General features: G+C 44.6%; 1 protein-coding gene across 2 annotated transcripts in view; it reads right to left on the bottom strand.

Moving 5' to 3' along the window:
* XPO4 (exportin 4) overlaps positions 1–13,129 on the bottom strand; it is an 87,901-nt gene extending 74,772 nt beyond the window's left edge. For both annotated transcript variants that reach the window (XR_010988029.1, XM_068144174.1), the window contains exon 1: positions 12,827–13,129. Coding sequence is in view for 1 of the 2 variants with exons in the window: in XM_068144174.1 (XP_068000275.1) it covers positions 12,827–12,907 (81 nt within the window). In the remaining variant the exon portion in view is untranslated. The remainder of the gene's footprint in view (positions 1–12,826) is intronic.
* Positions 13,130–13,396: the final 267 nt, after the last annotated feature.

Genomic DNA, 13,396 nt, shown 5'->3' with positions numbered 1-13,396 from the left:
ACTTGAACGTGTCCAGAGAAGGAAAAGGCTGGGGAGACGCCTTGAGCACAGCCCTATGAGGAGAGGCTGAGGGAGCTGGCATTGTTTAGCCTGGAGAAGAGGAGGCTCAGGGGAAACCTCATTGCTATCTACAACTACCTGAAGGGGGACTGTGGCCAGGAGGAAGTTGGTCTCTTCTCTGAGGCAACCAGCACCAGAACAAGAGGACACAGTCTCAAGCTGCACCAGGGGAAGTTTAGGTTCAAGGTGAGGAGAAAGTTCTTCACTGAGAGAGCCATTCGCCATTGGAATGTGCTGCCCAGGGAGGTGGTGGAGTCACCGTCCCTGGAGGGGTTCAACAGGGGATTGGACATGGCACTTGGTGCCATAGTCTAGTCATGAGGTCTGTGGTGACAGGTTGGACTTGATGATCTTTGAGGTCTCTTCCAACCTTGGTGATACTGTGATACTGATATTGATGATAGGTTGGACACGATGATCTTGAAGGTCTCTTCCAGCCTGGTTTATTCTATTCTATTCTATTCTACTAGAAAGCAAATCATGGAAACACTGGTAATGGCAACACTAACTTCCCCAAGTCCACCAGCTGGGATGTACGTGATACATAACCCATTTATCAAGCTCACTGCACATCCAACATGATCAGCAATTGCTCTCCTCCTGCAAGAGAAACTTGAAAATTATCTGTATGCAAAGAACTTTCTTACAGTATCTATTTTTTTCTGTTCTCCAATTTCAAACCACACTTGCTGTAAGAACAGCTATAACCACCCATTGCTGCAAGGGTGGTATTAATTTTACTTGCACGTAGCCTTCTACAGTGAGCATGTACAGATGGAGCAGGACATCACAGGAGTAACAGGACATCACATGGGTAACCCCTCACCCACCTCACACAAACCCCCCAGCACAAAAGTTAGAAATCATTACTCTGTGAAAGATTTAAACTGAGATAGTGATGCATTTTGGTTTCTGATAGTTTTAGGCTTTGCCTCCTATGACAGAAGCATTTCCTCCCACCAAGTTAATGAAGAAAGGCAGGCAACACAGGGCAGTCTGGTTCCCTGCCAAAATTCAGGTTTTAGCACTTCCTCCTCCACCAATCTTGCTAAAATTTCAAAGCCATTTTGTCCCACCATGGTTCTTTAGAAGGAGTTGGTTAAAAATGAGGTAATAGAATAGAATAAACCAGGTTGGAAGAGACCTTCAAGATCATAGTGTCCAACCTATCATCCAACACCACCTAATCAACTAACCCATGCAACCAAGCACCCTGTCAAGTCTCCTCCTGAACACCTCCAGTGACGGCGACTCCACCAACCTCCCTGGGCAGTCCATTCCAATGGGCAATGTTTTCAAAGTTTATCTACATTAGATTTGGAACACTCCTTTGTCTCAGCATGCTTTGAAAATGGCACAGCCTTAAACACCTGCTTTCATTAATGGCTTTTAACTGTTACAGCATTAATTACAGGCAGATACAATATCTGAATGCTGTAAGCAAACAAATGTAACTATAGAGACATGAAATCTAGAAAAAGTTCCATTCCCTAAGATTTTGCCTATTACTGGAAAAGGGCAGAAATATACACAGTACTGTGCACACTTGAGAAGGCAGGATGCCACATACTTCTACCTTCTTTCACTACTTTGTTTTGCTCTTGCAGATACAGCCTGAACCATGTTACTGAAGAAGTTACATATCTCTGTATCCATCCTTCAACATACAAAGGAGCAGATGGCACAATACATATCTTGATAAATACTCCTCTAAAAAGCTTTCAATAATTGTTTTCTTTTATTCTACATCCACATATTTTGGGGGTTTATTCAGAAGAGGCAATTTTTAAGACCCCCTTAAAGTGCCCAAGCCCACTCTGAGAAACCTGCATAAATCAGCTAAGTCTTAAGTTCTGAAGAGTCACAGGGCTCTTCCACATACTAAAAAATTCCTGTGAAGAAATGTAGTCATAATTACATATTTTATTCTCAGCACTGTTAGAGGGAATGTTATTGTAACACAAAGAGAAGAAGAGCTCCAGAAACAATACTGCCACTTCTTTTGAGATCAGAATTGAATATTTATATATTCCCAAATTAACAATTCATTGTCCTGAAGCTACTCAACACCTGCTCTTAATCCCACTTAAAACAACCTCAGAAAATAAAGGCTTTGCAGTAAGCCTCCCTAAATCTCTCAGGAAGAAGCTTGTTTGGGTTTTGGGTTAGGCTTTTTAGTGTTGCTGACAGGTAAGGAAAGTGCTATTTGCATTTTCTTCACTGGAGAGGAGGGCATATGTTTTGCACAGTTTCTCAATAACCATGCAAGATCTGGGAAGCTACCAAAAAAGCATGGTTGAAAGAAAAGTCAAATAGCAGCAGCATAATTAGCAAAACAAGTAGAAGTCAGTGACTAATGAGATGATAAAAGGCTAAATGTGAACAGTTAAGACCTTAATGAAAAAAAACCCAACATAAAAATCCCAAAAGTCTGATCAGAGCAGAAAGCATGCAAAGCTCTGCACATAAGATCAATGAAATATAAATTCTTTCAGCCACTGCTTTAACAACAGACAAATTCAGTTTTAAGGCATCTAATATCAAACCAGCATCTCCAGCTGCAAGAGGGGAACATTTTGCCCCTATACTTCCCTCCCCAGGTCTGTAGTCCTGTTGCAACAAGAGATACAGGTCTGGTCTCCCATTTGAGGATCTCCAGTTACTGTATACCCACACAAACATATATACTACAGATGCTGTGGAGTTCTCATGAGATCTACCAGAGACCAACGTGTAAAACGTAGCTTTAAGATGAGGGGTGTAACCTAAGAAGAAACTAACTGAACTGTAAGGTGAAACCCACAGCAGGCAGGCAGGGTCCGCCAACAATGCCTGGGTAAAGTCATGGCAAAATGAATGAGGACCTGACCGAAGAGCCCATGTGATGCCAAGATAAAACTGTGGCAGATAGAGTTTGAGGATGTTCATTTCAAAACCTTGAAGACCACCTATTAGCAGAGCCAGACAAAATCATCAAAAAGATTTTGCTGCATGCCCAAGGCAGAAAAGCTACACATGTAGATCCTGGTCCAGAAAGGACCTTGCCCCCCTGCATGGGAACTCTTCACCTATCCTCAGGTAGGCAATGCATGGAGGTATGACTTCTCTTGTGGCACCCCATGACAGAAAGGTGGCAGTTGGGCAATAACTCCTCAATGAGTGCACAAATGAGCCAATGTGGTTTACGTTTGTACAGTTGTTTCTACTGTTTGATACTGTTTGCATATCATCACTAATGACATAATTAATAGTTGGAATATTGTTTTATAAATGATATTGGGCTGGCATCCAACTGACCATCAATCTCTGTACAAACCAGTACTTAGCTCCCAGAGACATAGATCCCTTGTGGTGCAGGACAATCCACCAGCCTCTGGAGTACACCCAACTACTGCATTTTCAGACTCCATGTTAATGATGCTGCAGCCCATTTTGTGGACACGCTCCTGTGCAACATGATCTAGGCACTCCTGTATTGGCAGGGAAGTCAGACTAGATATCTGTGAACTACCTCTGCCCACCTTCACCTGTTGCTGGAGCAAAAAACTCAGCAGTCAGGATATTCACTTGCAATGTGAAAGAGCCAAATTCAAGCTCTTTCCAAAGCAGCCTGAAGAACTGCTTGAACATGGCTCAACCATCTTTTGGCATTTTCAAACCCATCAAGTTACCCATTTCTGAAAAACTGTAAGAAGTCAAGGAATATAACTCCCACTCCAACACAGCCTTAATGCCATACCAGAGCAACCCTTTCAAAACACCAGCAGTCTAAGCATTAGTGTCTACTTTTACCAGGAAAACAGAAAACTTCAGTAAAGTTCACAAAAAGACAAGGATCACATAACTTTTCTACAGATCTTCCCATGAAGAGATTCCAAAACACATTTGTGAAGGATGCTGGTATTATTCTCTTCCTTCATTACAAGAGGATCCTGCTCTAAGATGACAGTAGTGAATAGGGGCTGCCTCCCCAAAACTCCAAGGTTGTGGTTCCCAGAGAAGCAATGCAGTGATGGACCTCCTTCTTCTTCCAGAAGCCAGCTCAATTCACTAAACTAGCAGACAGTCAATCCAACAAAAAGACAAGTAATGATTTTTCTCAATCACTTGAGAATAGAATAGAATAGAATAGAATAGAATAGAATAGAATAGAATAGAATAGAATAGAATAGAATAGAATAGAATAGAATAGAATAGAATAGAATAGAATACCAGGTTGGAAGAGACCTTCAAGATCATCGTGTCCAACCCATTGATCAATCCAACCCACCTAAACAACTAAACCATGGCACCAAGCACCCCATCAAGTCTCCTCCTGAACACCTCCACCACCTCCCCGGGCAGCCCATTCCAATGGCCAATCACTCTCCCTGTAAATGTGCTTCCCCTTAGCCAAGCTTTCTGAAGTTTCATAGCAAAACACCTTTCTGCACTTAATTGATTTCACAGCCACAAATTAATTATAAAAAGCCTTCAAGAGACTCTGGCATAAGTTATATTTTCAACACTACCATGGCTGTGCCTCTACTATTCTGCATGGCTGTGTGTAACACAGTCAAACAGCACGACAATAAATACTGAAATCCACATTAGCCATTCTTCATACTCTCTTTCACAGTTCTGTAAATTTTTAATTAGGTAGCCAACTTAGCTGACTTCCAGAGTAGCAAAAGCAGTAAAACTTCATTGACTTGCTCCAAATAACTTTAAGTGCATTTTCTATTAAAAACAAACAAACAAATAAAATCAGTCTTGATATGAAGACAAAGGGAATTATATCTGCTGCTTCCTAAGTGGTTTAACAGAATAATTCGATCATAGTTTCTTTCAGGAGCATAGGCAAGCTTTTTCATCTCTGTCAAAGCAGCAAAATTGTTTATAATGCAGCACAGTGAAAATTACCTGCATTAAAAAGTCCTTTACTCACTGCATCCACTTCCCAATTCAGTTCACCAAGTAGCCACCCAGGTGGGTGTACTGCTATTCTATGTTTTCATAGAGCCAAAGACAGCACTCTACAGCTTGCCACTCATCAAGTATCAGAAGTAGCAGAGTTTGAGGCATACCTAATGCCGACAAGAGTTTTTAGTATCGTAACAGTGCCAGAAATTGATAGAAAGGAACATTTTACATAGCTGCTTGTGACACCATCAGCTCAACTTAATAATCAAAAGGATTCCTCCTCCCCCTCCATATGGAAAGCTGTTAATTAACTAATGAACACATTAGTGTAAATGGTAAGACTCTTAGGAAGCAGGCTAAAGGGAAGACAGCAGTAGGTAGTGCCTACAGAAGAATTATCCAGATGGAATTACGGACTAATGAAGCTCCCAAGTAGATGAATCTAAGAGCACATAGTAGTTTCATTGACAACTCAGAACAAAATACAGAAATACTTGACTTGTCACTGATGCATCAGCATAAGTGTGAAACATCATCTCAGTTCAAAAAGACAACACTCCCTCTGTGAAACAGTCAAGGGAAATAAACCCTAAGCATGAAGAATCTTATTTTGTTAGATTTTCATTTCACCAGATGCTATCTTTGCTTTTCAAAGGTATCAGAATCTGTATCAATCCTCACATTCCTACTCTCAGTTCCTCACCCTTAGCACCATGTGCTTCAGATATGCTCCATGCACATTAGTTCTCAGCTCCCAGGTGAAAGTTTCATATCATGCCACACACTGCATGTACTTATCTCCCAAGCTGTAATCTGTGTGCCTGTAAAATGCACTAACCATACCAGTTCTTAAGCAAAATGAAAAAACCTACATATACACACAAAGGACTTTAAGTTACTTAATACCACTCCATCAAAAGAAAACATTACCTTGCTGTGCTGAAGTAGTAAAGAAAAGCACAATGTTAACTACTGTTGGGAAAGGAATATAGAAGAATACCAGAAGTTTACAGTCATTTAAAATCCTCAAGTACACATATCACAAAAGAATGTAGTTCTGGTCAGTCTATCTCAAAAATGGTATTATAAATCTAAAAAGCTTGAGAAGAGTACAGGGATGATTAGATGTATGGGGAATCTCCCACATGGAAAACTGACAAGACCCTTCAGCTTAGCTGAGAGATCGCTGAAGGAGGCAATACAACATAGAGCTATAAAAACCACGAAGGATATCACAGGGAAAAAAGTCAGAACAGTGACCAGGTATTTCTCATAACTCAAGAAACAATGAAATGACCCAACAGTAGGCTTCTCTCAATAATGTGCTTTCATCCAAAAACACCAGGGAAACTCATTACTGTCAGACAATGATAATATAAGAATTAAGAAACTTAAAAATACAAATTCATTCCAGAAACAACTGGACACATGTGTGGACGAAAAGTTGATCAACAATCTTTAAACAGAAGAGGAGACTCAGGGGTGACCTTATTGCTCTCTACAACTACAACTACTGCTCTCTACAACTACCTTAAGGGGGGTTGTAGACAGGCAGAGGTCGGTCTCTTCTCCCAGGCAACCAGCACCAGAACAAGAGGACATAGTCTCAGGCTGCGCCAGGGGAGGTTTAGGCTGGAGGTTAGGAGGAAGTTTTACACAGAGAGAGTGATTGCCCATTGGAATGGGCTGCCCGGGGAGGTGGTAGATTCAACATCACTGGAGGTGTTCAGTAAGAGACTTGGTTGCATGGTTTAGTTGATTAGGTGGTGTTGGATGATAGGTTGGACACAATGACCTTGAAGGTCTCTTCCAACCTGGTTTATTCTCTTCTAAAGCTACCTTGAGCTCTTCAAATTGCTAACTGAAATTAGGTAAAGTGTATACTAGTAAAATGATTGCCCTTGTTTTCCAGATCCCTTCTCTAAATCAGTAGCTGGAGGTGATCACTGGAAACAGAACTCATCTGGGCAGATATCTGGTCTAATCCAGCTATAATACAGCACAAAAATCCATCTTGTTTTGCTCAATGATAACTAGCAGGACTTCAACAAATCTTCTCAGCATTGGAACAATTAGTTTGTCCAATGGTTTCCAATATGTAACTTGCCATAGCAAAACCAGTGCTAGTCCATCTCTGCCTTTCACCCTCATTATCAGTCATGCTTCACAGCCTGAAAAACTGCCCCACAACGAAGAATAGACAGGTTGCAATGAGAAATTGAACTTCCTTGTGAAAGGAGAATTGTCACAGCCCTGGACTCCAAGAAAGGCAGCTTGGAAAAAAAACCCCAACCATACAAATTGTTGGGGTAGATGATATAAAAAATTCAGTCTCAGAGTTTAAGGACAATCATGTGTTCCTTTATATTCCTATTCTATAAACTTATTTCAGTATCTTGAAGAGAAGTGTGCATGACCATTCTCAGACTACCCAACTTTAGCCTGAGGCCTCTCAGAAGAGCAGGATAAGCCACAAACTAAGTAGTATCTCAAAAAGATAATGTGTGAATCCCCACCACCCCTAAAACAGACCCCAATGAAATGAGAACATTTACAAACTTTCAAAGAAGGGAATTCTTCTGCTCAAATGTTCCTGAACCTGTTAATGCTACCCAGACCTATGCTGCATAGAATAGCTTAGGATAACAGGGACCTCTAGACCTCACTTCACTCAGTCCCCTGCCCAAAAGAGAACTTGTTTTAAAGTGAGATCAGGTTGTTTGAGACCTTGTTTAGTCAAGTTTTAAGTATTTCTGAAGATGGGAGATCCCAGAGCCTCTCTAGGCAGCCTTCACAATAGCCACACTTACTGTGAGGTTTTAATTTTATTTTTCCTTCTCTGCAGCTGGAACTTCCCTTTCTGGAACTTGTAACCTCTTGTCTTTTCATTGTGCACCTCTAAGAAAAGTCTGACATTTTTACTATCAAGGCAGTCTGAGTTAGCAAGTAAATTGTACAGTGAAGGTATATGATACACTTGAGCCAACCTGACAGCTCACCACTTCTAATAGGGGCCAAAATCTAATTTCAGCCCTTTCCGTGGTAGCTCTGGAAGGTAAATGGCTGCACAGATAGCCAATTCATCTTGCTAACCTGACAAAAATCCATTCCCTTTGTTAATTCCTATGCCATCTCAGCAATATTAATATGTTCATCACAGGGTCACAAGGGAGAAAGTGGAGCTGCAGGTAGGAACAGAACATCCCATTTTTGGGAGGGGTGGAGAAGCAAATTATAACCCATGAATTTCCATTTAGGTGTCACAGAATATCATACGCTAAGAGATTTCAACCTACTTTAAAGAATTCTCAGCTATAACTAAACAGTCTTATGCATGCTTCCTACTTTTCTTTTACTCCAGCTTTTCATCTATGGCATGACACATTGCTTTCCTTAATACTACACTCTATGTCTTCTCTCATCCATGAAGGCACTTATTAAAACAGTGCTTAACTGATGCTAATTATATTTGGCATTAATTACCATCTGAGTTAAAAAGAATATAATAGATAAGAACCATAAATGTTTGGATAGGGGATGCCATACCAATTGGAAATGGAAGAGCAGTACATTTGTGCAGTTTATGGTCTTCACCAAGACAAAGTCTCATGGGTCAAAGGTGCATGTGGAACTGAACAACTACACTGTTACACTTTAAGTTACAAGTTACAAGGCACTAGGGGACCTTATTTCGAGTAAATATCCTCTAGCTTTATGGGAAAGGGATTAGGTACCCAAAATGCACCTACGAAAGAAAACTGTCACAGGACTAGCACTCAAAGTCACATCCAGCAGCTAATAATTCATCTTTTGAGTTGACACATTCACCTTTTTTAACTCTTCAACTTAGACCAAATTTCAGTCATTTCCCAAACTAAACATTTTGAACATGGGCTATTTAGAACCTGCCAAAAGACATTATTAGTAACATAGGAAAAGCATTTCTGTACAGCTGTAGAAGGGCTTGGTGAGAGACCAGCTTGCAGCTGGTAACAAGTGGTGTTTCACAGGGTGTTGGGACCACTTCTGTTTAACATCTTTATTGATGACCTTGAAGAAGACAAAGAGTGTGTCATCAGCAAGTTTGCAGATGACACCAAGTTAGGTGGGAGTGTTTGTCTGCATGAGGGGAGGGAGGCTCTACAGAGGGACTTGGATAGATAGGATCAATGGGACGTTAATGGGATGAGCTTCAACAAGGCCAAATGCCAGGTCCTGCACTTGGGTCACAACAACCCCAAGGAACTCTACAGGCTTGGGGAAGTGTGGCTGGAAAGCTGTCTGGCAGAAAGGGTCCTGGGGGTTCTAACTGACAAGCAACTGAATATGAGCAAGCAGTGTGCCCAGGTGGCCAAGAAAGCCAATGGCATCCTGCTGTGTCCAGCAGCAGCAGGGAGGTGATTGTCCCCTTGTACTCAGCTCTGGCGAAACCACACCTTGAGTATTGTGTCCAGTTTTGGGCACCTCAATACAGGAGAGATGTGGAGGTGCTGGAGCAAATGCAGAGAAGGGCAACAAAGTTGGCAAAGGGCCTGGAGAATAATGCCTATAAAGAACAACTCAAGGAGCTGGGGCTGGTTAGTTTCAAAAGAGGAGACTGAGGGGAGACCTCATTGCTGTCTATAACTACCTGAAAGGACATTGTGGAAAGGCTGGTGCTGGTCTCTTCTCACAGGTAATTATTGATAGAACAAGAAGGAATGGCCTCAAGCTACCACTGGGTAGGTTTAGACTGGACATTAGGAAAAAAAAATTCACAGAAAGAGTGGTCAGGGATTGGAATGAGCTGCTCAGGGAGGTGGTTGAGTTGCCAACCCTGGACGTGTTTAAGGGTCGTTTGGATGTGATGCTTGGGGATATGGTGAACCTTGTAGAGTAGGGTTATTGGTTGGACTTGGTGATCCTGAGGGTCTTTTCCAACCTGCATGTGTTTGTGATTCTGTGAATCTTCCCAGTTTTTATGCACTGCATGCCATGGCTTGTCAAGTCAATAAAGATAACCAGTTTACAAGATCAGAGCTAACATGTCTCTTACCCAACATACAAAATACAGTTTTCCAAAAAGAAAACTCAAGTAACCCAGAGCAAGTTAAAAAGAATTATGAAAATACTTACTGATGATTTAGAGACTTCACAGTAATCCATAGCTACCCTCAAGAAAACTTAAACACATTCAAGTTTTTTATTAGCATGTCTGAATTCCTCTAGTCCATTATTCTCCCCAAGGCTCAGTATTTCAGTTTGAAATCAAGACAAATATCACATAAACCACCACCACTCCCTGATCCATGCTCAGGTATGTTGCACTGCCTTTGATGTCTCCAACTGTATTTTGTAAGGACTGCTACTGTGTCAGCTCCCACAAGAAAACATTGCCGAATCCTTCCAGGACTTCCTGCCCAGTTAAAACTTTCTGCCATTCTCAAAACCATTCACAGCTTTGCCCTACGCCACTGCTTCAGGTATGGCACCACTGCAAGGTGCCAGCCCCTATTCATGAGGTCCATTACTAGCACTATGTCCACCACCCTCCCCCAAGTCCTTAGATTTTTTACATAAACAACTAAGTGATTCCACCAATTTACTTGATTGTTTCATGTTTCCCAAGTGCCACACACAGTCACCCTCACCTCCAAGTGGACCTTTTACCAGATTTTACCGAACAGTGTAGACCTCTAGCTAAATTAACATCACTGCTGCCCAGGTGCAGTCCTGAAACATGATTCAGCTCTTGTTTTGCCACAGTTGTGAGAAAGAATGAAAGCAAATGTATAATCCTTTCAGTTTCTGGGGTCTCACATCCACCTTTGTAAAGCACCTGGTGAGGTGCACTCCTCCTCCCATCCATTACTCCAAAGGCTTCACAATTTTTGAGAAGAAACATAGAGCAATCACCCTAAACAGGTTCTCACAGCTCCTCTACAGCCAACCCAGCTCTCTTAACCTCATGGACAGCTTTAATAAGTATCTCTTGTTTACACAGCTTCCGCAGGAAGAGCCACCTAACTTGCCATCTCAGTGCCATCTATGAAACTTCCAAGAGTAGCTGTAGAAAAGGGAAAAGAACAACGAGAAAAAGCTAATGACCACAACAAGTCAGCTTTCATACTATCAGAAGCTGGCACGAGAGAGTGACCTAGAAATCCAAAGAAGATCCTAACAACAATGTCCTTGCAAACCCAAGGCATATTTTTACCAGCAAGTTCAGCACCTGTTCTTTAACAGAAGCACAAACGTTATCCTGTAGGGCTTGCAACTTTTCACTGCATCTTCCCTCTACAACGGCGGGCCAATACTAGGCAAATGATACCAACACAAGTAACATTTGAATTTTCATGCACAACGCAAAACTCTGGATATGCCACTCCAAGCAGCATCAGTTTACACTGAAAACTACCTAACTGCCAGCTTCCATCCTCATGTGTTCTGTCTCATAATACTACTTACTACGTATTTCCTCTACACAAACACTTCTGCTCATTACAGCAACTGTGTTATTTTAAAACTGATACACAGACATTACAAGAATGCCCAATAATTCATGTTTTAGTGTTCACATACTTTGAGTTTTCCTCTAAAAGGATTAGTACTTGCTGATGAGCTATCTGCCTTTACTTTCCTGTTGGAAATATAGTCATGCTTTTCTGGCCTTGATTTCACAAGGAGCAACATACATGTGTTTTGACGAGGACACCTGCAAGTAAAGCTAATTGTGGGTTGCTCTACAGTCTGTCCACTTCTGCTAGGCATTAAACTGGAACTGTTCGGGTTCTGGCCACTGATTAGTTATCAATACAATGCAAACTTTCCTGCTATTTGCTTGGTTATTTCAAAATCCCTTGAATATTAATAATTTTAAAACATTATTTCTTGCAATCATACTGTGGTAAGATAAATTGTGGGCAAGGCCTTCAGCTAGCCTTTTCAGAAGATCCTCAAGTAAGACCTGTAAACGACAGGCCAGTATACAGTTTCTCATTCGAAGGCACAAAAAACTTCTACAATGATGCAAGACTAGGGGGTTTTAACACCAACCGTGGCTACAGGCATTCAGCTCACCCTAGATCTGCGTTTTGCCATATGGACTTTCTCTTCCCATGCAGCCATAGAATACACAACACATTCACAGTGAGCACGAACAGTTAACTGGCAGTAACAAGATGAGGGCTCGAAGAACCACTGATCGAAGCACCACTGATCGCTTTGCTTCTATGCGGCAGCCTCTGACTACTCCATGCCCCACCATGGAGTGGAAAACTCTGGAAGCGGCGACGCTCAGCCCTGTTCGCGGCACTTCTGAGGTCGCCACCACGCTGCCGGAGGTGCCCCACTGCCCCCGCCGGGCCGGGGACTGGGCACGACCTCCCACCGTCCCGCCGCTGCCGCGGGCGGCGCCCCGGGGCCCCGGCCCCTGTCGCAGGGAGGGCTGCTCACTGGCAACTTCAACTAAGGTTTCTGCGGTGCACAATGGCAGTGTGGGGGTTCGGGGCGTGAGGGGACGGGACACCAAGCCGCGGCGGGAAGCTCGGGGAGCGGACAGCCGGCAGCCTGCCCGGGGCGGGGGAGAAAGCGGGCAGCACATGGAGGAGCGGCGCGGCGTGCGCGGCGGGGGCCGACCAGGCTGCAGGGTGACAGGGAGAAGCCGGCGAGGTGGCGGCTGCCCGCGGAGGAGAGGGCCGGTCGGGGAGCGGGAGAAGCCGAGGAGGGGGCGACAGTCGCCGCACCCCGGCGGGCTGCGCCTCGAGCCCCGCGCCTGAGGGGCGAGGGCAGCGGGAGCGGAGGCGGGGAAGGGAAAAGGGGCGGCACGGGCACCCCCGCCGCGAGGCGCCGCTCGGGGCGCGGCGCGCGCCGCTGCCCGCCTCACCATCAGCACTTTGGCCGCGTTCTCCAGCTGGGCGATCACCTCGGGGGCCCCCCCCGCCGCCGCCGCGGCCGCCGCCATCATGGTCTCTCTTCAATGACGCGCCATGCGCTGCATTCTGGGACGAGGCAGCGGCGCAGCCAATCCCGGGCGCAGCGTGGCCCGGCCCGGCCCCGGCGCGGAGGCGAAGCGGTGGCGCTGCCGCAGCGTGACCACCGGCCGCCAGCCAGCGGGGGCCGCTCGGCGCGGCCAGAGACAGCCTCCACCCTGCGCGCCGCGCACGGTCCTCCTGTCCCGTACTATCCTGTCCCGTCCCGCCCTGCCACAGACCGACTGACCGACCGACCGCCCCTTGGGCGGGCCCGGCGCACGCGGCGGGACCTGCAGAGCCCTGGGGCGGGGCCGGGCCGCCCGCCACTGGTTCGAGGCCGCCGCACCTGCCGGGGCCCGCGGCTGCGCTCGCTCTGCGTGTCGAGGAGGAGTGCTACAAGGCCTCCCCGGACCACGTTAGGGAACGGGAGCAGAGGTGGCGGTTTCGGGGAGGCCAGGGAAGAATCAGAGCGTGAGCCTTGT

The sequence above is a fragment of the Melanerpes formicivorus genome, unplaced genomic scaffold (genome assembly GCF_026170545.1).
Source record: "Melanerpes formicivorus ecotype bairdi unplaced genomic scaffold, bMelFor1.0.p_v2 SCAF_1, whole genome shotgun sequence".
NCBI classification, from domain to species: domain Eukaryota; kingdom Metazoa; phylum Chordata; class Aves; order Piciformes; family Picidae; genus Melanerpes; species Melanerpes formicivorus.
The sequence above is the reverse complement of the archived record's forward strand: the minus strand, read 5'-3'. Positions and strand labels throughout refer to the sequence as shown.